This window comes from Canis lupus, chromosome 5, assembly GCF_011100685.1.
Source record: "Canis lupus familiaris isolate Mischka breed German Shepherd chromosome 5, alternate assembly UU_Cfam_GSD_1.0, whole genome shotgun sequence".
NCBI classification, from domain to species: Eukaryota; Metazoa; Chordata; class Mammalia; order Carnivora; family Canidae; genus Canis; species Canis lupus.
Window position 1 is genome coordinate 10,319,054 of NC_049226.1, and position 21,585 is coordinate 10,340,638.

The following is a 21,585-nucleotide window of genomic DNA, read 5'->3' on the forward strand; positions in this document are numbered from 1 at the left end:
AAAACCACTTAACAGGTCATGAGAGCAAGCATTCCTCTAATCCTGCCTATATCGCTACTTGTTTGGTGTTAGGATATCTCGATCTCTCTGGTTCTCAATTTCCCTGCCCATCAATGTGTCTAAAATAATTCTCATGTCCATTAACCTTGTACATTATAAATCAAGACATTCTACACAAATATAAGACACACTAAATCTTCTAGGTTTTAATCTTTTTCCTTTTATCCATGTTACTCCTCACCCTCTGCCTTTTCTTTTTTCAATTACAGAGCTTAAATCTTTCCCTTAGTGATCTGTTCTTCCCAGGTAAAAGCTCAAATAAGGACAAGTTTTAGGAATTGTGTCAACTTCAATGTAATCATTTTTATTGAAAATCTATAATCTTCCCTTGAATAATAAATTTTAAATTATATTTTATATAATAGAATAGGTGTTCATATAATAAATTCAATAGATATATAGTTTAGTTAATGTTTTATATGATAAGGATTTGGACTCACAACTCCCTCTCTCTAGGTCTCAAATTTCTCATTTGAAAGTGAGTAAAGATTAGTAGATGTTCTTAAAAATCTTTAAGATTCTCTGGCAGAAAAATATAGCTGATATTGCTTAATTGTTTAATATGTTCCAGGCACTCTGATAAGTGATTTAAATATTTCATCATGTGATCTTCACAATAATCCTATAAGGGAGGTAGAGTTACTATCCTCATTTCCTCTGTAAAAGAACAGGACTTGAAACTTGCTATTTTTCTTTAAAAAATTTATAATTCATCCAGAGATTCTGCCCATGAGCTCAAGGGGAAATGGGCAATGGCTGAGTCACAACTAAGCATCACAGAGAGCACAGTAGTTTTAATCTAGCTAGCTTGATAAGCATTAGCTCCTGCCGTCCCTCACCTGGTCCAGGTGTGTTGACTTGTGTTAGAGGAAGAATGCGAGGTTGACCTGGTCTATTTTCTGCAGTTCCCTGCCCATACTATTGTCCTCCTTGGAGTCAGGAAGACTGTGGCTCAATGAACCTCTGATGGAATCTACCACAAGTATCATAGCTCCTTGGAGAGTACAAATATCACCTGGGAGAGTACAAAGTCTCAAGATTTTCTGATATGATTCATGGAGAAAACCTTCTGACCACTCTCACTACCTGATTCAGTCTTGTTTCTGTGTGTTTCAAGTCATAGGAAAATGATGTCTTCAGAAGTCACAGACACCTAGGGGCAGACTGTTCAAAGCAACCTATGTCTCCAGCCTTGGTCCAAGTCATCATACAACCTAGGAGTCTAGGTTATAGACTAGAAAGGAATCTAGGCCTAGTTTCACCAATCACTATTACACTGTTACACTATATGGTAACACCTCAATTCTGGATTTTCACACAGTACAGTGACTAAGGCAGGAATGAGGCCCAAGCCAAGATCAATTACAGATATCATTGCTACCTGGCATATCATGTAAACCAGGGAATGAGAATAAGGAATACTCCTGGGACAGAGGAGTAATATGGGTTAGGGTAACTCAACAGAGCTATAGTTAGAATATAAAATGTAGAGCATACATACTAAGCTGAAGAAATCACTCCCTTTGCTCTGCTCAAGTTTCTACAATCAAATTAATTGCATTCTTCATCTGTTGGAATATTGGTCTTCAATATTTAATAAATTCCTTAAAAGTTAGAATACATTATCACTCTATAAATGAACTCATCACCTGGGCTCTCTCTTAGTGGTCTGCAGGATATAAGCAAAGGTAGAAATAACAAAGGTAGAGTCCAGTGTGATACTCTTGATAGACTTAGGAGAACTTGACACAAATTCTGCAACATGGGAGACTGGTCTAGTTTCAGTCTTCTGCATGTGACTGTCCAATTTTCCCAGCACCATTTATTGTAGAAACTGTCTCTTTTTCCATTGGATATTCTTTCCAAAGATACAGAGGTAGTGAAACGAAGGGACATCTGCACCCCCATGTTCATAGCAGCAATGTCCACAATAGCCAAACTGGAAGGAGCCAAGATATTTTTTGACAGATAAATGGATAAAGAAGATTTATATTTACACATATAAATTCCACCATGGAATTATTACTGAACCATCAGAAAGGATGAATACCTACCACTTACAATGACATGAACTGAACTAGAGGGTATTATGCTGAGCGAAATGAGTTGGAGAAAGAAAATTATCCTGTGGTTTCACTCATATGCAGAATATAAGAAATAGTGCAAGGAACCATAAGGGAAGGGGGGTGGAGAACTGAGTGGGGAAAAATCAAAGAGGTAGACAAACTATGAAAGACTTTTAACTCTGGGAAACACACTGAGGGTTGCTGAAGGGGAGGGAAGTAAGGAGATGGGGTAAGTGGGTGACGGGTATTGAGGAGGACACATGATGTGATAAGCACTGGGTGTGATACACAATTGATGAATTATTGAAAATCACATCTGAAACTAATGATGCACTATATGTTGGAAAATTGAATTTAAATTTAAAAAATTCTGCCACATGGGAAAGGTACTATAATACCTCAAACCCAGCTTCAAAAAATAAGCTTATACAAATAATTCATCTAAGCAAATCCTTCTTTCTACAGTACAATACCTTTCACAGCTCTCTACCAGTTCTTCTCTTTACCTTTACCTTAAGAGCTCAAACCATTTGGGGGCATTACTGAGGGAGAGTGGTGTGTTTAAGGAGTCACATCTGGTGATCTTCCCATTCTTTGGGGGCTCTTGACCTATTTAGCATACATCAACCAGCATCAATCCATAAAAGTTTTCCTCAGTATTTAGCATCTAAACATCATAAATAAGGGAAGCAACAAAATGTCCTCAGTACGAGCTAGAAAATATGGCCAAAATAGGTAACACTATTATTTAATCTTACTGTAATGATAAAAGATGACTGAAATGCAATTAAGAACCAGAGGGAATATACAGCTCACTAAACATAGGTGGGAAATATAAAATTTCAGAGCACTAAAAGGTCATCCTGAAGGTTAAAAGAAAAGAGGCTCAAGAAATATAGGAATATTTGAAATACTCACTAACTGTAGGGATCTTCTTCTTATATTTGTCCTTTTTTTTAAAGATTTTGTTTATTCATGAGAGACACAGAGAGAGAGAGGTTTGTCCTTTTTTTTTAAGATTTTATTTATTCATGAGAGACACAGAGAGAGAGGGAGAAGCAGAGACATAGGTAGAAAGAGAAGTAGGCTCCATTCTGGGGCCTAATGTGGGACTCAATCCCAGGACTCCAGATCATGCCCTGGGTTGAAGGCAGATGCTTAACCACTGAGCCACCCAGGCATCCCCATTTGTCCTTTACATAACTCAATTCAGCTCTAATTGATTACCTTCTTTTAAAGTCACTTCATTAGATGGGATTATTGGGGGAAATGATTAAGTAGTGGAATATGGAAATAGCTAATCTAGGAGAAAGAAAATCTCTGACGAGAGAATTGGAAGCAAACCATCATAATGTCACAGAATCTAAAAGCAAAGAGAACATTGGGAGTAGCCTTCATATCTGTTTATTTGGATGTTGCTAGAAAGAATAATTTTGATTGAGTAGAAAATGGTGATGGATAAGTAGATCTGGAGATTGCAGACCCATGACTGGAAAAGTTTGGAAGTAGAAAGATCAGTGGTAATGATCAGTGGGTCTGTGAGCAGATAACTTGGAGTTTCTCATACCCTTCTTGGTCATAAGCCTCGTGAGCCTAAATGTCAACCACATCCTACTGACTATGAGATGTTCCACTTAATAATGCAAAACATATCCTTATCTGATCCTTTGTGATGGAAGTCGTTTTGATTTGGGAGCTTATTTTCAGAGAGGCACTCAGTTTTACTGTGTCTTATCCCTCAACCTCTAGTCACAAAGACCAACTCATGTGGATGAGCATGCATAGATACTGAAACACGATTTGCTTAAGTTTGGAAAGTTAAGAACCTGTAATACATATAACTCTATATAATAATATAAAAAAACAGAACATTATTCGCTCACATTTGAGAAAAATCTAAGTGGTTATACTTGACAGAATGTAGGACAGAGGAACTAGAAGGCTTTGATCCAGTCCTACTTAGACCATGAAGTTGTTGCATGAGCTCAGATGAGGGAGGACAAAGGGTCCTGGGGAGACGAGTCCCTGAGTGGGACAACCTACATCTGATAATGCAAAGATTAGTGAGTGTTAAGTGTTAAATGACTCACATCAGAGTGTAAAGAGAGCAGAGTTCTCTCTGTTAATGAAGTGGCCTGCCCGCGATATGCCTGGCACTGGCTGGACTGGCAAATATTCTTGGCAGACTTAGGTCATACCAAGCCTCCACACTTTGATTGGGCCTCAGTGTCCACATGATTTATTTTACAAGTCAGAACACTATTGAGAGCATAGGTATCATTAACAATCATGCACAAATTCCCCTGGTAAACATGAACATAGGCATTCCTACATAGATGTGAAATCCAATAACTTGCTTAATCTCCTTTTCATCATCCCCTTTTGTCTCCTAGTGTCCTCTCTCCTCACTTCCATTCAGGCTTCCAATTATTTTACCAATTTAATTTTCCCAGAAAATGGTGTACACATCACACATCCCTGCTTCCATGAAATGTCCCCTTCTTTCTTACCCTATGTACTTTCTGACCCTCTGTCTGACATTTATTCATCCTCCCACATCATTCATCCTTCAAAGCCTGGCTCACAGGCCACCTTTTATGCAAAGCCTTCCCAAAGACTGTTAAGTAGAAATAGTTACCCACTCCTCCAAGCTTTTATAGTTTCTCTGTGTTTATGTTGCTCATGTCATTAAATTATTTTTTTTAATTTTTTATTCATTTATGATAGTCACACAGAGAGAGAGAGAGAGAGAGAGAGAGAGAGAGAGGCAGAGACATAGGCAGAGGGAGAAGCAGGCTCCATGCACCAGGAGCCCAACGTGGGACTCGACCTGGGTCTCCAGGACCGCGCCCTGGGCCAAAGGCAGGCGCTAAACCGCTGCGCCACCCAGGGATCCCTGTCATTAAATTATTAAAATAAAGGCCACTGGAGTCAGATTGTAGGACTTTTAATTCTCATTTTGTGACTTACCAGTTGGGAAAATTACTTAGTGTCTCATGTATAAAATGCAGTATTACTACTACTACTTAATACGATTATGGTGAGGGTCAAATGAGTTAATATATGTAAAGTGCCTATGAAAATACCTAGCATGTAGTAAGAAGTGTTTTCTGTTGGCACATCACATTTTATCATGGACAATTCTATTCTGATTCTAACATGAAATGGTAGGTTCCTTCAGGGCAGAGACCTTTTTCATCTTTACAGACTTAGCATGAGAATAGCATCTGCTGCAAAACTGATGTTTAATAAATATTCACTGAATTACTTCTCCAAGGTGTCTTGCTGGAAAAGAAATTTGAGGGCATATGGCTGAACTTTAGCCAAATTGAAACCTAGAGACCTGTATCCATGAATTTTCTTACTTGCCTTTTTGTTTCTCTTTCCCCTCAACCGTGGACATCAACTCATTTCTGTTACTTCCAGGGGAATTTGCTTTTGAAAAGAGAATATAGAATTTGGGAAGAAAATTATTTTTTAATTTATTTTTTATTAGTTTCGGAAGTAGGATTTAGTGATGCATCAGTTTCATAGAACACCTGGTGCTCATTTACATCAAAGGCCCTCCTTAATGCCCATCACCCAATTCATTTTTTAATGGTAAATTCCTGGCATGAAAAACATAAAATACTTTGGAGCAGGCGCTCTGATCAACATGATTTAGAGGACAGCTTTATGGAGACTTTAAAGGTGGCTTGATGTACACAGTTTGTGCCCCCTCCCCTTGTTATAGTAGTAAGAATATTGATGGGTTCACAGGATCTGAAACCTCTTTAAGGAGCATGACTAGGCTATATTTTATTGTTTCCATCATAGACTGTGAGGCCTCAGGCCTCCCACCATCTCCTAACTGGGGGTTCAGAGAAGAAATTCTTGAATAAGCTAAATAAATTTATCTTGTAAATATTTTATTAACATGAATTTTAATATTCCTGAAGCAAAACTTGTTTTTAATTTAAAAGCTTTCAGATTGCTTAAGCGTATTGTGAGAGGGAATGGAGAAAATCTCTGGGCATTGCTAGGTCCCATTCTTCTTTATTAAATAATTATCGAATAAAGTGAACAGCTCAGCTGAAAGGAGAGCCAAAGTGGTAGGTTGCTACAGAAAACTTTATTTCTAATTAAGAAATACAGAGGAAGGAGAGGTCAAAGCATAGAGTGTCACTCTCAAGCAAACTGAAACAAGGAACACAAAGGAAGTCTTCTGTTGTGATTGTGAACAACCTCAAACAGATTTGTACAGGAAACCTAGTTTAAGAGAATGTTGCAGGAAATATGTTCCTTAGATGTTTTAACCCTAGTAACACCAAGCTACTAATTAATGATTCATTAATAAGAAACTTTTAAAATCCCAAAGGCTTCTACTGTTGAAAATGGGATCAAAATTAATTGGCACAAGCTGTGAGTAAAATCAGTCAGTTAACATAATAATCGAAAGCAAAAGAGATGTGATAATGGATTAGTATTCCTTTAAAAATGGATGTGGCATTTATCTTCACTTTTTCATTTTGTATTAAAATAGAGGAAGAGGGGAAAATTCAGTCCCATTGTTATCATTTCTCTAGGGCCTTGAGTAAATTTGAAGCCACCATGGGGTTTCTTGGGTCTTTTAGGGGATGTTCCTTTCCCCAGTAATAGCTTTGGGGATGTTTCTGAGATTCCTCAGAAGGTGAATTCATCAGGCTCAATGCAAAACAATATTGTTGTTCGAAAGGAGGGTTGTGAGCTGCTAGGCCAAAGGGCCATGGCCCAGAACCAGTGAAAAATCAATACTAGGAAATTAATATCCATTTCTTTTCATGGTTAGGGAAAATTTCCCCAAAAGAGGATTGAGGTCACAGATGATAGAAGGAGGCATCAGGTAGATGTTCGGAGACTTAGCTTTCTCTTCAGCTCTTGCTTCTCTTATAACTTCAATCATCTTCTCTTTGCAAGTTTGCCCAGATGATACAATCATAGATTCCAGTTCCTTCATTTATAGTCCCTGCACTCCTTCTATTCCAGGAAAAAAGTTGTGGAGAATGATGTGGAACTTCGAATTGCTCGCTTTTCTGTTGCTGTGTCCCAAGGTAGTCCCTAATTGGCATATGCCAACATGTCTCACTATGGGGCCAGAGATCTTCGCTCATCTACCACCTATGTCCTAGTGCTAAACCAGCACTGCCTATCTTGGTTACCATTTCTTTTATAGGAGTAAGACAAAAAATGTCCTTTTCTGGGATATCCTATCTTTGTGGGTTGGCATTAACAAAGGTAAGTGCTCCTACTTAGTACTTTATCTGTTCTTACCTGGAAGACTCTCAAGCATTTGAAAAACAGTTTCTTAATATTTTAAGAGCAAAATGCCGTTGTTTCATAACCTTGCCTCATCACATTCCAGCTGTGAGATCTTGAGTGAGGAACTTATTTTTTTTTCTCTAAGCCTTAGGAATTCATCAATACAATGGGAATAATAACACAAATGTCGCCAGATCGTTTTGAGGATTAAATGAGATAATTTTTTGTATGACATTTGGCATAATACCTGACAATAAGTAAGAACTCTATAAATAATAATCTTCACAATACTGGCCCAAAGACAAAAATTTGAAGAACAAATGGGTCAAGAGGTTATTTAAAACAATTATATACTTGATATTTCCAAGGATTCAGAAAGTTCTAGAAGGAATCTTTGCTATTAGGAGCTGAACTTGTATAATATCCCAGTGAATCAAGACATTTTCAAGTTGGAATTTTAATAGTACAGTGCTTAGGTCAGAGGTGCAAAGTGTAAAATGATGTATATTCTAGGCAGTTAACATGATGGACCCAGCAAAATCAAATCTAAACTCTTATCTTCAGATCTAATCAGTGTCTTACACAGAGCTTCCATGTAGACACTTGTGAGCCAAAGTAGATCTTTGATGTATATCAAATAATGAAGAGATCACATAAGACCAAGTATAATAATACATATTTCATTTGTAATTATCTTTATTGGAAGAGCAGAATTGTTTGGGAGGTGATGGCATGAACCTTGGAGCTCTACCAAATGTAGCAAGTCCATGTGAGTGTTGAAGAGGAAAGTAAAGGTTCAGGTGCTAAAGAAGCAGCAACACCTTTAAAGTTACGGGTAGAAGAAAACAACACACATCTTGTTTGTCGTCCTGGAAGATGCCATGGAAATTGCATACTCCGGAGGCTATAACGCTTTTTCCAATGAAATTTTGTGCTTAAATCTAATACACAGAGCAGGAATAAGGGAAGTCCTCACTATTCATAACTTGGAAGCCTTAGAATAAATTCACTGGAGTCCTTGGGCTCTTTGAGTCTTTCTTAGAAAACCGCTGGTTTAGTCTAACAACCTGACCTGATAAAACCAATTGCTTTTTCACACTCAGAATCACACTATGAGCTAGTAGTGAAATGGACACCTCTACTTTAGGACATTAGTCACAAAATTTTCACTTTCCTTACACAGTTGGGAGGTAATCGTATTTGCCTAAGGACCTACAAGCAGAGAAAACAGGCATGAGGAAAATCATGGGATGGAGAGGAAAATATCTTTGCTGATAAATTCTAAGTTATTCCTTTTTTGTACAGTTGAGGATAAAGAGAAAACATTTGATTTTGCTTCTGACATTCAGTCTGTTAATATAGAAAGAGAGAAGATCTTATCATACTCTCAATCAGTTATTTACAATCGTTTTTTTCTGTGGATTGCCTTCCTTATAACTTGGTCTGACACATAGTTTAGAGGGACATGAGCTGAAAAATGTAGACAAATGCTGCAGGAGCAAGATCATCTTTCTTCCTTTTAGTGGCAGGAGGTTCTCCACAGAAGAAAAACAAAACAACAGCAACCCAGACTGTTATCTTGAAGCTAGGAGAGTGTACTTCAGGTAAACCAAAAAAATAAAATAGACAAAAAAATGAAGTATGATAGAGTCAGCCATGCTCTTCATTGTGTGCTGAAAAGTTACACATGAGGATTCCAGAAGGGTATTTTGCATGTTGGGCCAGAAAGAAATTCCATGTTGTATACCTATCCATCCACTCTTACTGGCTCTCAGGAATGTGGCTTGTCCTGTGCAAAATTATTTTTAGGGCTGTTTTCACTTCCTTATTCCTCAAGGTATAGATCAAAGGATTCAGCATTGGTCCTACGAGGTTCATCAGAATTTGCACCACAGTTCCCAGCATGGGGTTAGGCGTGGGCTGCAAGTAGACGGTGATGATGGGTCCATAGGCACAAAGGATGGCAATGAGGTGGGCACTACAAGTGGAGAAGGCCCGGCGGCGGCCTTCGGTTGAATGAATATGCAAGATAGAGATGGTGATTCGAGTGTAGGATAAAATGATTAGGAGAAAGCAGAGGAGAGACACCAGGCCAACGTTGGTGAAACTCACCCTCTGGGCTAAGGATGTATCAGCACAGGCCAGTGGCAAAAGTGCCGGAATGTCACAAAAGAAGTGATCCACTTCATTGGGACCACAGTATGGCAAAGTGAAGGTGAGGAAAGTCAAGATACTGGAATGGATACACCCTAACAGCCATGTGCCTGCAGCCAGGGCCCCACAGATTCTAGGACTCATGATGACTGTGTACCGCAGAGGGTAACAGATAGCAGTGAAGCGGTCATAGGCCATCACGGTATACAAGAAGCATTCAATGCTGCCAAGGAAATGGAAGAAGAAGAGCTGGGAGACACAACTCTTATAGGAAATGAGTGGGCTCAGTCCCATGAGGTACAACAGCATTTTAGGACAGGTCACAGAAGAGAAACTCATGTCAAACACAGACAAGTTCCCCAGAAAAAAATACATGGGTGTGTGAAGGCGAGTGGAAGAAAGAATAGCCATGAGGATGGACACATTTCCTAGCAGGGTGCAGGCATAGAAGGGTAAGAACAAGACAAAAAGCATAGTCTCCAGCCCCTTTGTGTGTGGAATCCCCAGCAGGATGAATTCAGTCACCACCGAGCAGTTCTTCTTCTCCATGAGAAAGTGTCCTAGGGGAGGAAAAGGAAGCAGAGGACATGGACAGATGCCCTGGCTTGATGGCAGTGAACATACTGGGCAAATGAAATATGCCATTGAAAGGATAGCATTCTGGTTCAAAGTTAAGGAAAAGTTGCTTATGACCCATATTACAGGGCATTTTAACTGGAATGTAGTTGTCATAGAAAATTTAATAGTTTTGTGCCAAGTATTTTTGTTATATCAATTCTAAATGCAGACATCTCTTATTAAAACAATACTTTTTTAAAAAGAAAAGCATCTTAGAGGAAAGATTTTTCAAAGGGAAGGACAGAGCCCACACAAACGTGTGCTCCTTCAGAGAGGAAGGATCTCAAATCTTCAGAATCAACCAGGGGCTTTTTCATTTGGCAAGATAGGAACTACAACTTAAGAATCACTATATATTTTTTAATCACCATATTTGTGGACCACCACTACTGACAACATTGTTTCTTCTCTCTCTGACTTTTCAGAGAGACATAAGGGTTGAACAATTAATGCTTTACATTGGAAATGCTGATACAACATGATTTCAGTTTAGTAACCCTTACAATAAGTTTTTGAGATAAATCTATAGAGAAGAAAACAGCCACACATTAAAAAGGTGAAGCAACTCTCCTAGATTGAGATAGCTAGAATGGTAGAGCTAGGGATCTATTTTTTTTTTCTCCTGACATCATCAGTCTTTCCAATGTATGCATCTATGGTGGACTGTGACATTACTAGCCTTCTCATATTTTGCCTCCGTGTTATTCATGTTTTTTCTTGTTGATGTCACCAGGCTAGGAAAATATTCCTTCTCCTCATTAGTAAGCAATGGAAAGCCAACCTGTCCTTCCCCACCCACACCACCACCACCACCACCACCACCATCACCACCACCACCACATACACATAAAGTTATAAAGTTTGATGTGCACTGCTATATTCTAGTGCAGAAAACAATGCCTGGCGCAGAGCAGGTTCTTAATAAATGCTTGATGAATGAAGTAGTCAAATGACTCATTCAATGACTGACAAAACTGGATAACATTCAGTATTTTATCTTATATAAGGACTTAGATGATACTGTTGGATAGAAGTCTTCATCCACAACCTTCTAAAGAAGCATGATCATCCACTTCTTCCTGTTTGGCCTTATTCTTCTGAATCTTTAGAATTTCGCTCTTTACCTTCATGGCATCTGTACCCAGGAGGAAGCTCTGTACTGTACTCTAAAAGGTGGCCAGACCCAAAATAAGAACTACTTATTCTTATGCAATCTACTCCCCCCCCCACCAAAAGCCCTGGATGTTTTATCAAGAGGAGTCACACATTACATGAAGAATTGGCCCAGTATATCCAGGTGAAGTCTCATTTGGAATGTCTAGTCTTTTAATCATTTTGAATCAAGTCCAAATCCCTGGGTATACAGGACAATAATAAGAAAGGAGTTTTTGAGTTGGTTGGCCAACATGATGAGGTGAAGGACAAACAAAGCAAATAACATCCTATTCTGTGTTTAGTAGCTCCATGCTCCTATTCACCCTAGACTCAGAAACCATTTGTAAACCAAGACTCCAAGTTCTCCTCTCCATGAGGCATATGAAAAACAAAAACAGAGCAGAAAGAAAAAAGATGAAGGTGGCACTCACGTGACTTACAAGGAGGAAATTTGATCCTTTCACCATCTGTCTCTATAGGATCTTTTGCCTCGATTTGCCTTTGATGTCACATGGTAAATAAGGGTCAGGGATCTCCTCACATGATCTGGAAAGCTCTTTCTTAGTGAAATAAACTCAGGCTAAATGAAGTAAAGCTGAGTGTACCTCTGTCCTCTCCAAAGATTGCTTCCAAGACACTAATAGCTACATTGTTTTCTTTTATGTGGAAATTTAAATGCCCTTGGAGGCCTTTGGGATCCCATTCCTGAGTGATTTCTGATTCAAGGGGGTTGTTGAACAAAGGGAGTAATTACAAGTAAGTAAATGATCTAGTTGAAACAGAATATGCTAATGTTCCCCCTTGTGTCATTACTACAGCGTGAACGAGATTGAACCATGTCTACACTTTCTATTTCTGTGGTTGATCTAGAGAAGTGAGACGAAGGCTGAGAGGTACAACTCAATCCTAGGATATAGGTAGAAAACATTTTCTTAGTTTCAGGATATAATATTAGAATGAGAAGAACAACTATATATCTCATGCTTTTAAATATCCAATTTCAAACACTTTATCTCAAATTGTTCTCCATAGCTCTTCTCCTACTTTTGAGATGCAGTATTTTGATTTGGAAATAAAATTTCCATGATTAGATTCTCCAACAAGCAGTTTTGTCAATTGGCAGAGTTGGCTTTTCTGAACTAGCACTTGTTCTCCACGTGATTTTTCCAGAATTGTATTAATATATAAAACAACACATATTTATTAAGGATATATACAACTATGCACAAGACATGTTTGATGAATCTGGAATTTCTTTTTTTTTTTTTTGAAGGGTGTCAAGAACCTTGCCACTTGAGACCAGATGTTTATAATGTTAGAATTGTTCATCTTTCATATACAAAAGGGTTATAAGTTTTCAAAGAACCAAAATAGATTAATTAATGAATGAAGTAAAGAAGGCAAAAGGAAAAGGGCTCAACAGTGCTAAAATCTGGCTCTCTGAAAAGACTAAGGGGTATACCTCTATAAAGATGACTGCTAAAGGGGTGTCTGGCTGGCTTGGTAGGTTAAGCATCTGCTTTGGCTCAGGTCATGATCTCAGGGTTCTGGAATCAAGCCTTGCATCCAGCTCCCTGCTCAGTGGGGAGTCTGCTTCTCCCTCTTCCTCGGCCTCTCCCTCTGCTTGTGCTCTTTCTTATGTACTCTCTCTCTCAAAAAAATTAATAAAATATCTTTTTAATAAGATGATTATTGGACAAAAGAGAGAAAGTACATATAAAAGTTTATTTTTAATAAATTTGAAAACTATGATAAACTGAATAAATCTTAAAAAGATACAACTTATCAAAACAGACTCAAAAATATAGAAAATATGAATAGATATATGTTTTAGTTTCTATGGCATAATCAATTATTCCAAATCTTGGTGACCTAAAATAACTGACATTTGGTTTATTTGGGTCAGGAATCCAGACACAGCTTAACTAAGTGCCTCTGGCTCAGAGTCTTTCTTGAGGTTGCAAACCATTGTCTGTGGCTACACTGTTTTTGAAGGCTTGACTGGAGAAGGATTTGCTTCCAAGGTCCTTCACATGGCTATTGGTAGATCTGAGACCTGTCCATAGGACTGCCTTGCAATATAGCAGCTGGCTTCTCCCAAGGCAGTCAATCCTAAAGACAGTAAAATAGAGCACATTCACCCAAGATTGAAGCCATAGTCTTTTATTTTTAAAGATTTTATTTATTTATTCATGAGAGACAGAGACAGAGAGAGAAAAAGAGAGAGAGAGAGAGGCACCAGCAGAGGGAGAAACAGTCTCCCTGCAGGGATCCCAATGCGGAACTCAATCCCAGGACCCCAGGATCATGACCTGAGCCAAAGGCAGACCTTCAACTACTAAGCCATCCAGGTGCCCCAACATAGTCTTTTATAATGTAATTTTGGAAGTGATATCCCATCACCTCTGCTATGCTGTATTCACTAAAACAAGTCACTAAAACTAAGGACCCGATTGCACAAAAGCATGAATCCTAGAAGATGGGGGTAATTGGAGGCCATATTAGAGAGGCATTGCAGGCCAGTAGGGGATGTTGAAATAGAATATAAATGATGCTGGGACAATTAATTGGATATTCATATTTTTTTTAAGTAGAAGGAAATTGAATTCTTATCTCATCACAAACAAAAGTCAATTCCTGATGGATTAAAGACTTAAAAGTGAAAATCAAGACTGTGAAAGAAATCTATTCCAAGTCCCTCCCCATCCCACAGAAGGAGACAAAACTCACAGTTGTCTGCACTTGGCTGTAACTCTTTGTTTTTCTAGGTCGCGGTGCCCTATAGTCTCAGTATACTCCAACTACAAAACATATTCTTCTCTAGCCTGCCCACAACCCACATCCCAGTGTAGCCCTGGACAGAGTCCCTTAAGAAATCTGCCATCGCTTGCTCTACCTGGCCAAGAGTCTATGCCCTCCACACACCACCCTCATGGGGTCAACTGCAACCCTCTCATATCCCTAAAAACCCTTTAAAAGGCCCAGCCTAACAGAAACTCAGGGCTGACCTTTCTCTAGATGTCTGGCCTCTCTCATCCCTTGGAGAGTGAATAAAGTCTGTCCTGCTTGTTGCTCCACTCTTCATGCAATTATTTGCCACCCATATCACCAGGCACCCTAACTCTATGAAAACCCTAAAGACACAAATTAAGTATAATATATGATTTCTAAACAAGATGCAATCATCTCTGGAAGAGATTATAAAGGAAAAGTTTGATAAATTATTCACATTAAATGAACACATTGATTTTATATTAAAAAAAAGACAGAGGAGCCACAGACTAGGAAAAGATATTTGTAATGCATATTATCAATAAAAGACTAGTATCTAGAATACATACAGAACCACTGTGAATCAATTTTATAAAAGTCAAAATATTAAACAGAAAACTGAGTTAAGAAAATTACATAAATCTCCCAAAGGAGGAAACCCAAACTGTCATTAAACAGATACGAAGTTGCTTAAATTTATTAGTAATCAAGTACTGTGATTTCAAAATACAGTGGCCACAATTTCATATCATCAGATTGGCAAATATTAAGAATAAGATCATTACAAAGTGTTGACAGTCATGAGATGTGCCATGAATTCTCATCCTCTGAGGATGTGGCTTTAATTGTTAGAATCATTCAGAAAGCAGTTTGGCATCAGCCTAGCAAATCTGCTATTTGAATTCCCTCCATTTCAGCCATTCTGCTCCTGAATGCATCTTCTAGAGAAACCTCTTTGACCTGTGCTCTAGAGACATGCAAACGAATGTTCATAATAACAAATTAGGAGCCATCTATGTCTTAAAACAATAGAATGAATTAAAAAATAATAAAATGTAAAATTTCAGCCATATGCATCAAAATCAATGAATTTCAAAAACAAGTTTGAACGGAATAAAGGCAATCACGTATGAGTCTATTTTAACAAATTTCAAAAGCAGAAAAAAACTAAATAATATGTTGTTTAGGGATTCATACATAGTGCTAGATCCATAAATAAAATAAAGATATTTCCTTAACAAGAACAGCTTGCTAATAACTACTGTGAGGATAAGGATGACAGAAGCACACAAAAGAAACTTCTAGATTATATTCTATTTCCTGTACTGGTTGAAAAGTACACAGATATCTATTAGTATTCTTTAAATTTTATAATATTTTTAAAATATGAAAGATATTTCACAGCAAAAATAATTTTTAAGACTGCAATAAATAAGAATGTATTATTAAATTTGTTTTGAATACTGTAAAAATATAAATAAGAGATAATATATATATTTACTCCCAATCAAAAAAGAATGCAGTCAGCTTAATTTATTGATTATGGAAAACAACACATAATTTATTGATACATAATTTTAACAGGATTTATTATTTTTGATTTGTTCACCAAATATATTTTAAAATACAGATTAAAATTTCATTATATGTTAGGGCATAGAAATGGACAAAAACAGCTTAGGGTAATTACAGATTCTACATAAGCCCAAAATGGCCATGATTCATGACAACCTTTCTAGAAAAGGTCAAAATTAGTAATTGATGTGATTATGCTGAAGTATGCTGTAACTTTTGGCTCTGTCCTTTGAAATAAATATGTATTTTACATTCATCCAGGGAATTAGAAATGGCAAAAGAAGAACCTCATTACACTAAGTCCTTTGAAAGTTCTGGAGGCTTGGCACATGGGGATTTAGGGGGTTGCTTTTATGGGTAACTAGGAAAGGAGAAGTTAGCCCAATATAGCTAGAAAGAAGGTGATCTGTCTATCCATCAGGCCAAGGACAGCTCTAGTTGCTAGTACCACTCTAATAGCCCAGTTGGCCCAATTCCTTATTAAGAACTAGTCAGGGGGACACCTGGGTGGCTTCAGTGATTGAGCGTCTGCCTTCAACTCAGGGCGTGATCCTGGGATTGAGTCCTGCATCGGGCTCCCCTTGAGGAGTCTGCTTCTCTCTCTGCCTATATGTTTGCCACTCTCTCTGTGTCTCTCATGAAATTAAGAAAGAAAAAAAAAAAAGAAAGAAAGAAAGAAAAAAAAAGAACTAGCTGACTAGAGTCAGTTCCCAGAGTAGATAGGAAATAATTAAAACATGCAGGTGGATGGTCCCACCCAGAGAACTATCACCACTGCCCAACAGAGTTTGTTTCTCTGTGAAGATAGGGGGAGCACAAAGCTCCATGATTTCTGGCACTATTCTCAGAGGGTCTGGTCCCACCACTAAATGAGCTGCAGTCACTCACAGGCATACACACCACTGAGCAGTCAGACCACTGGCAGCAAGAGGAGATTCACTCTGTCTAGTACCCTGCTAAATTGATGCAAAATCGATGCAATAATCATATCTTGTGACAGATTTTGGTAGACTTGTCAAAATCACATTCCAAGGTGCCTACCCAATTGCTCTTGGTGTTTTGTGGATAGAAAACGAATGCAGTTACTGATGCTAGCAGGGGGGAAGCTGAGTAACTTCGGAGGGGAATGGAGATTGCTTGTATGAGCAAGAATAGTGTTCGTTTACCTTCATGCCTTTGGAAACTGGCCATAAGGATATAAGGAGCAGAGGTATCAGGAATGTCTAGGCATCCGCATGGATCACATCCAGATGGCCCTGCTGCAGTGAAGAGTTCTCAGAAGATGTACTCGAGGTGCTACACAGTCCTCTCACAGATGTGCGTACCTTGTCCCTTAACATCCATCTTTCACCACTTACCCCTGATCAGAAATTCACCTTGCACAGTGGTGAGACCCAGCCCATGTCAAATTCCACTCTTAAATCATTATCAACATGTCCTTGAAAAAACTGGTTCTCAAATTCAACTAACCTCTGTGATAGGAATCAGCAAACTATGGCCGGTGGGGCATTATCTCATTTGCTACCTGATTGTGTAAGTAAAGTTTTATTGGAACAGGTCTCATCCATTTGTTCATATATTTTTCTATGGCACTTTTCATGCTACCATAGTAGAGTTCAGTATTCACAATAGAGACTATATGGTCCTCAAGGCCTAAAATATATACTATCTGAACGTTTAGAGAAAAATGTTTGCTGATCCCTGGTCTATTAAATGGGAATATGTCACAGGTTTGTATCAGTTGAATTGCTGCTCAGCTGTCTTCATGGCAGAAAGACAACGGTCATAGATACATGTTTTTAAATTAGTTTAACATACAAAGGAGAAGACAAAAACATCAGCTTTACCCACAAGAGGACTAGTGACCTGAAACTATCTGGCCCGTAGCCAGTTTTTTCAAGGCTCCTTTGACATCTTTGTTTCTCAGAGTGTAGATTGTGGGGTTCAGCATGGGGGTGACTACATTGCCAAAGATTTGCACTGGGGTTACGAGTACCTCGCTCAAAGATGGCTGGGTATAGATGAGGGCACAGGGCCCAAAGAACAGTGTGACCACCGAGAGGTGGGAGACACAGGTAGACGCTGCCTTGCGCCTCCCCTCAGCAGAGTGCATCTTTAGGATTGCAATGACAATGCGGATGTAAGAGGCAAGGATGAGCAGAAAACACATCATGGGCACAAGGCCGATGTTGGTGAAGCTCACTGTCTCAATGATGAGGGTATTACCACACGCCAATTTGACTACAGGAAAGATGTCACAAAAGAAATAGTCTACCTCATTAGACCCACAGTAGGGCAGTTGGAAGGTCAGAGTGGTGAGGATTGTGGCATGAAAAGAGCTAGTAAACCAGGTTCCAGCAGCCAGCAAGGCACACACCCGGCGGTTCATGATGGTGGTATAACGCAGTGGGTGGCAGATGGCAGCAAACCGGTCATACGCCATCACCGTGTAGAGCAGACACTCAGTGCTGCCGAGGAAGTGGTAAAAAAAGACCTGAGACATGCAGCCCCCCAGGGAGATGACTCGGTTCCTCACCAGCAGGTTGGCCAACATCTTCGGCGTGCTCACAGAAGAGAAGCCAATATCTAGCACAGAGAGGTTACAAAGAAAGAAATACATAGGAGTGTGGAGGTGGGAGTCAGACATCACAGCCACAAGGATGAGCAGATTTCCTAGTAGGGTGCAGAGGTAGAAGACAGAGAACACAACAAAGAGCATGGTTTCTTGCCCTTCTGTGTGTGGGATGCCCAGCAGGATGAACTCTGTAACCAAAGTGTGATTCCTCACTTCCATAGAAGTTAGACTTTATTCTGGAAAGGAGGAAACATGACAATAAGTTAGTGGCCCAAGGAATAAAATCGTACTGCTTGCTACCAGTAGATTCACAAAAGGAAATGTAATCATATGCTCTATCAGTGAAAAGATAATGTGTATAGTTATTTGGACTGGGGGCAGCAAATGCCTCAGGAGGACGTGTGGTCTCTGGGGTTAGGACACAATGCAGGCAACTTGACTGGTTCATAGACAGGTATTATTTTATTATTATCAGATGGAGAAGAACAAAATACAAAGAGCATAGACGTTTTGAGAACTGAGAACAAAGAGGAAAGACAAAAGAAGGAAAAGAAAATAAGATAGAGAAAAGAGGAGGAAACAAATTAGACACATTTATAGTTTACATAGAATATTCATAACCATTTGCTTCTGGAGCTTTAAAAGAATCCTCGAAGTCAAGTGTAATATCTCCATTTCATAGATGATAATGGAATGATGATTCAGGGAAGTTAAATAACTTGCTCAGATTCTCAGATACAGATCATGACAGATCCAGAATTGGGACCCAAGGGTTCTAAATGCATTACACCATAACTGGAAAAAAGGAAAAAATAACTATAGAAATGCAGATAAAAGAAAAATCAATGTATTCTCTGAACTGAAAGGGCCTTAGTGATAATTTAGCTCAATCACTGACTTTTTAATTTGGATTTCTCCGTAAATGTCCTTGCCATGTGGTCCTTGAACTCCTTTCTAATCATTCTTAGGTTAATTCTATCCTTTTGTCTATTATTGTTCAACAGTTCAGACAGCTATGCAACAAGGAAGGTTGTCATTGCTTCTTTGTTTCAGTCAATGTGCTCAAAGATCTCAAGAACAATCAAAGCAACTTTGAGAACACTCTGACCTAAAATCGAACTTTTTCATATGTCAAACTACAAGGAAGAGTTTCACCCTGGTTTCTGCTAAGTGCTGGAACCATTCTTTTTTGTTGTTTTATTTTGTTTCTGCAAAATCACAGATCCTTACATATATGGGCTTAAAGGTTTCCAGTTTCATCATTTTAGTATTTACACATCACCTGAGCCTATTAAAGTATCTTTGTGTTGGGACGCCTGGTTGGCTCAGTCAGTTAAGAGTGCCCTCAGCCCAGGTCATGATCCTGGGGTCCTGGGATCAAGCCCCGCATTGGTCTCCCTGCCACTCCTCCTGCTTGGGCTCTCTTTCTCTCAAATAAAATCTGTTTTTTTTACATAAAGCATTTTTGTGGATTTTGATTCTGTCATCCAGTATAGGCTGTGTTCTTTTCCTCTAAGAGCAGAACAAAGTAGCCAGGACAATTAAGCAAAAAAAACAAAACAAAACAAAAAATAGACAATAACATAAAAAACAACAAAAACAACAAAAGCAAAACATTCAATTGGAAAAGAATAAGTAACATTTTGTAGATTACATGATCTTCTGTATGGAAAACCTGAAAGGCTCCACACACACACAAATAGCCACCACAAGTGAATGGATGAAGAAAAGATTGTACATACGTGCAATAGAATATTCTTCTGCCTTTAAAAAACAAGAGATACGTGTAACATGTGGCCACGTGATTGGACCTTGAGGACATTAGGCTATGTGAAATAAGCCATTCACAGAAGGACAAACAAACAGATTCCACTCTCATGAAAATCTAAAATAGTCAAATTTATAGAACCAAAGAGTGGAACGATGATTGCCAGGTAGGGAGAAGGAAATGGGGATTTACTAATCAAACCACATCAAGTTTTGTGTAAGCAAGAGGAATAAGTTCTAGAGATCTGCTGTACAGCATTGTACCCATACTCAGTATTCTGTATTACACACCTGAAAATCTGTTAAAGGGGTAGATCTCATGATAAGTCTTCTGACCACAATACAATAAACTTAAGGGAAAAATATTTCTAAAAATGAAAACAAAGGGATCACACAAGGACACCTGGGTGGCTCTGTCGATTAAGTATCAGCCTTTGACTCAGGTCATGATCTCAAAGTCCTGAGATAGAGCCCCGCATTGGGCTCTCTGCTCAGGGTGGGGAGACTGCTTCTCCCTCTCCTCTGCTCCTCCCCCCACCCATGCTTTCTCTCTCCTTTTCACTCTCTTTCTCTCTTAAATAAATAAATACATAATAAACAAATAATCAATCTTTAAAAAAAGGATCACAGACTAAAGGGAAAAATCAATGCAAACAATTAAATAAATATGATACAGTGTAATAATTATAGCATTAAAGATATATGTCTATTATAGTTAAAATATGATTCATACTTCCTGTTGGAGTTTTGAGGAAAGTCTTCACACAGAGTATCCAGGGTGTGTACTGTAAGAGGCACTATATGAAGGAATAAAATCTTTGGATTTTAATCAGCGATGCAAATGTATGAGCTTCATGCTTAAGATAAATGACTTTGATAGCAATGTATAGGGTTTTACAGGGGGAATAGTTTAGAGCTAGAGAGACAAGATGAAAATCTAAAGCAACCACTCAGGCAAGGGAGGAAGAAATAATAAATTCACATATACTTATGAAGTGAATTAATGTCTTAGTAAATAATGGAAAGACTAGGGACACCTGGGTTGCTCAGTTAAATATCTGCCTTCTGTTCAGGTCATGGACCCCAGGGTCTTGGGATAGAGCTTAGCAGGGAGTCTGCTTCCTCCTCCCCTTTCCCTTCTGCTTCACACTCTCTCTCACAAAACAAAAAATACAATCTTTAAAAAAGACTACGTGGATGGTAGTGCTATTAAACGAGATATGGAATTAAGTGAATTATAGAATTTAAATCTGATGATGTTCAAAAGCAGTTGGATGTATGACTCTGAAACTAAAAAGAAGCTCAGGGGTAGACATGTAACCGAAGAGTGGAAGATTACTCCTTGAATGTACAAAGTAGAAGAGTGCTACAGATAAAACACAAGAAAAGGGCTGGGAGCATCTGAGAATTGTGGGGAGTTCTGAGGCCATTTTTCATTTCTTCCTCTTACCACTCCCCAGATTATCCTGTAACTCAGATGCACTGTTAAAATCAGTGTATTACATGGCCCACAAGCACAAGAAAAAATGTTCCACATCACTTACCATCAGGGAAATACAAATCAAA

The 21,585-nt window shown here is 38.6% G+C and overlaps 2 protein-coding genes across 2 annotated transcripts; both read right to left on the reverse strand.

The window, feature by feature from the left end:
* Positions 1-8,833: 8,833 nt before the first annotated feature.
* On the reverse strand, positions 8,834-10,106 carry LOC489332 (putative olfactory receptor 10D3). Its single transcript, XM_038535496.1, has one exon. It carries the CDS (start codon positions 10,104-10,106, stop codon positions 9,165-9,167), a length of 942 nt encoding a protein of 313 aa, XP_038391424.1. The 3' UTR covers positions 8,834-9,164.
* Positions 10,107-17,535: 7,429 nt separating this feature from the next.
* OR10AI1 (olfactory receptor family 10 subfamily AI member 1) lies at positions 17,536-18,471 on the reverse strand. Its single transcript, NM_001388792.1, has one exon. The coding sequence runs from the start codon at positions 18,469-18,471 to the stop codon at positions 17,536-17,538; it is 936 nt and encodes a 311-aa protein (NP_001375721.1).
* Between the last annotated feature and the right edge of the window lie 3,114 nt (positions 18,472-21,585).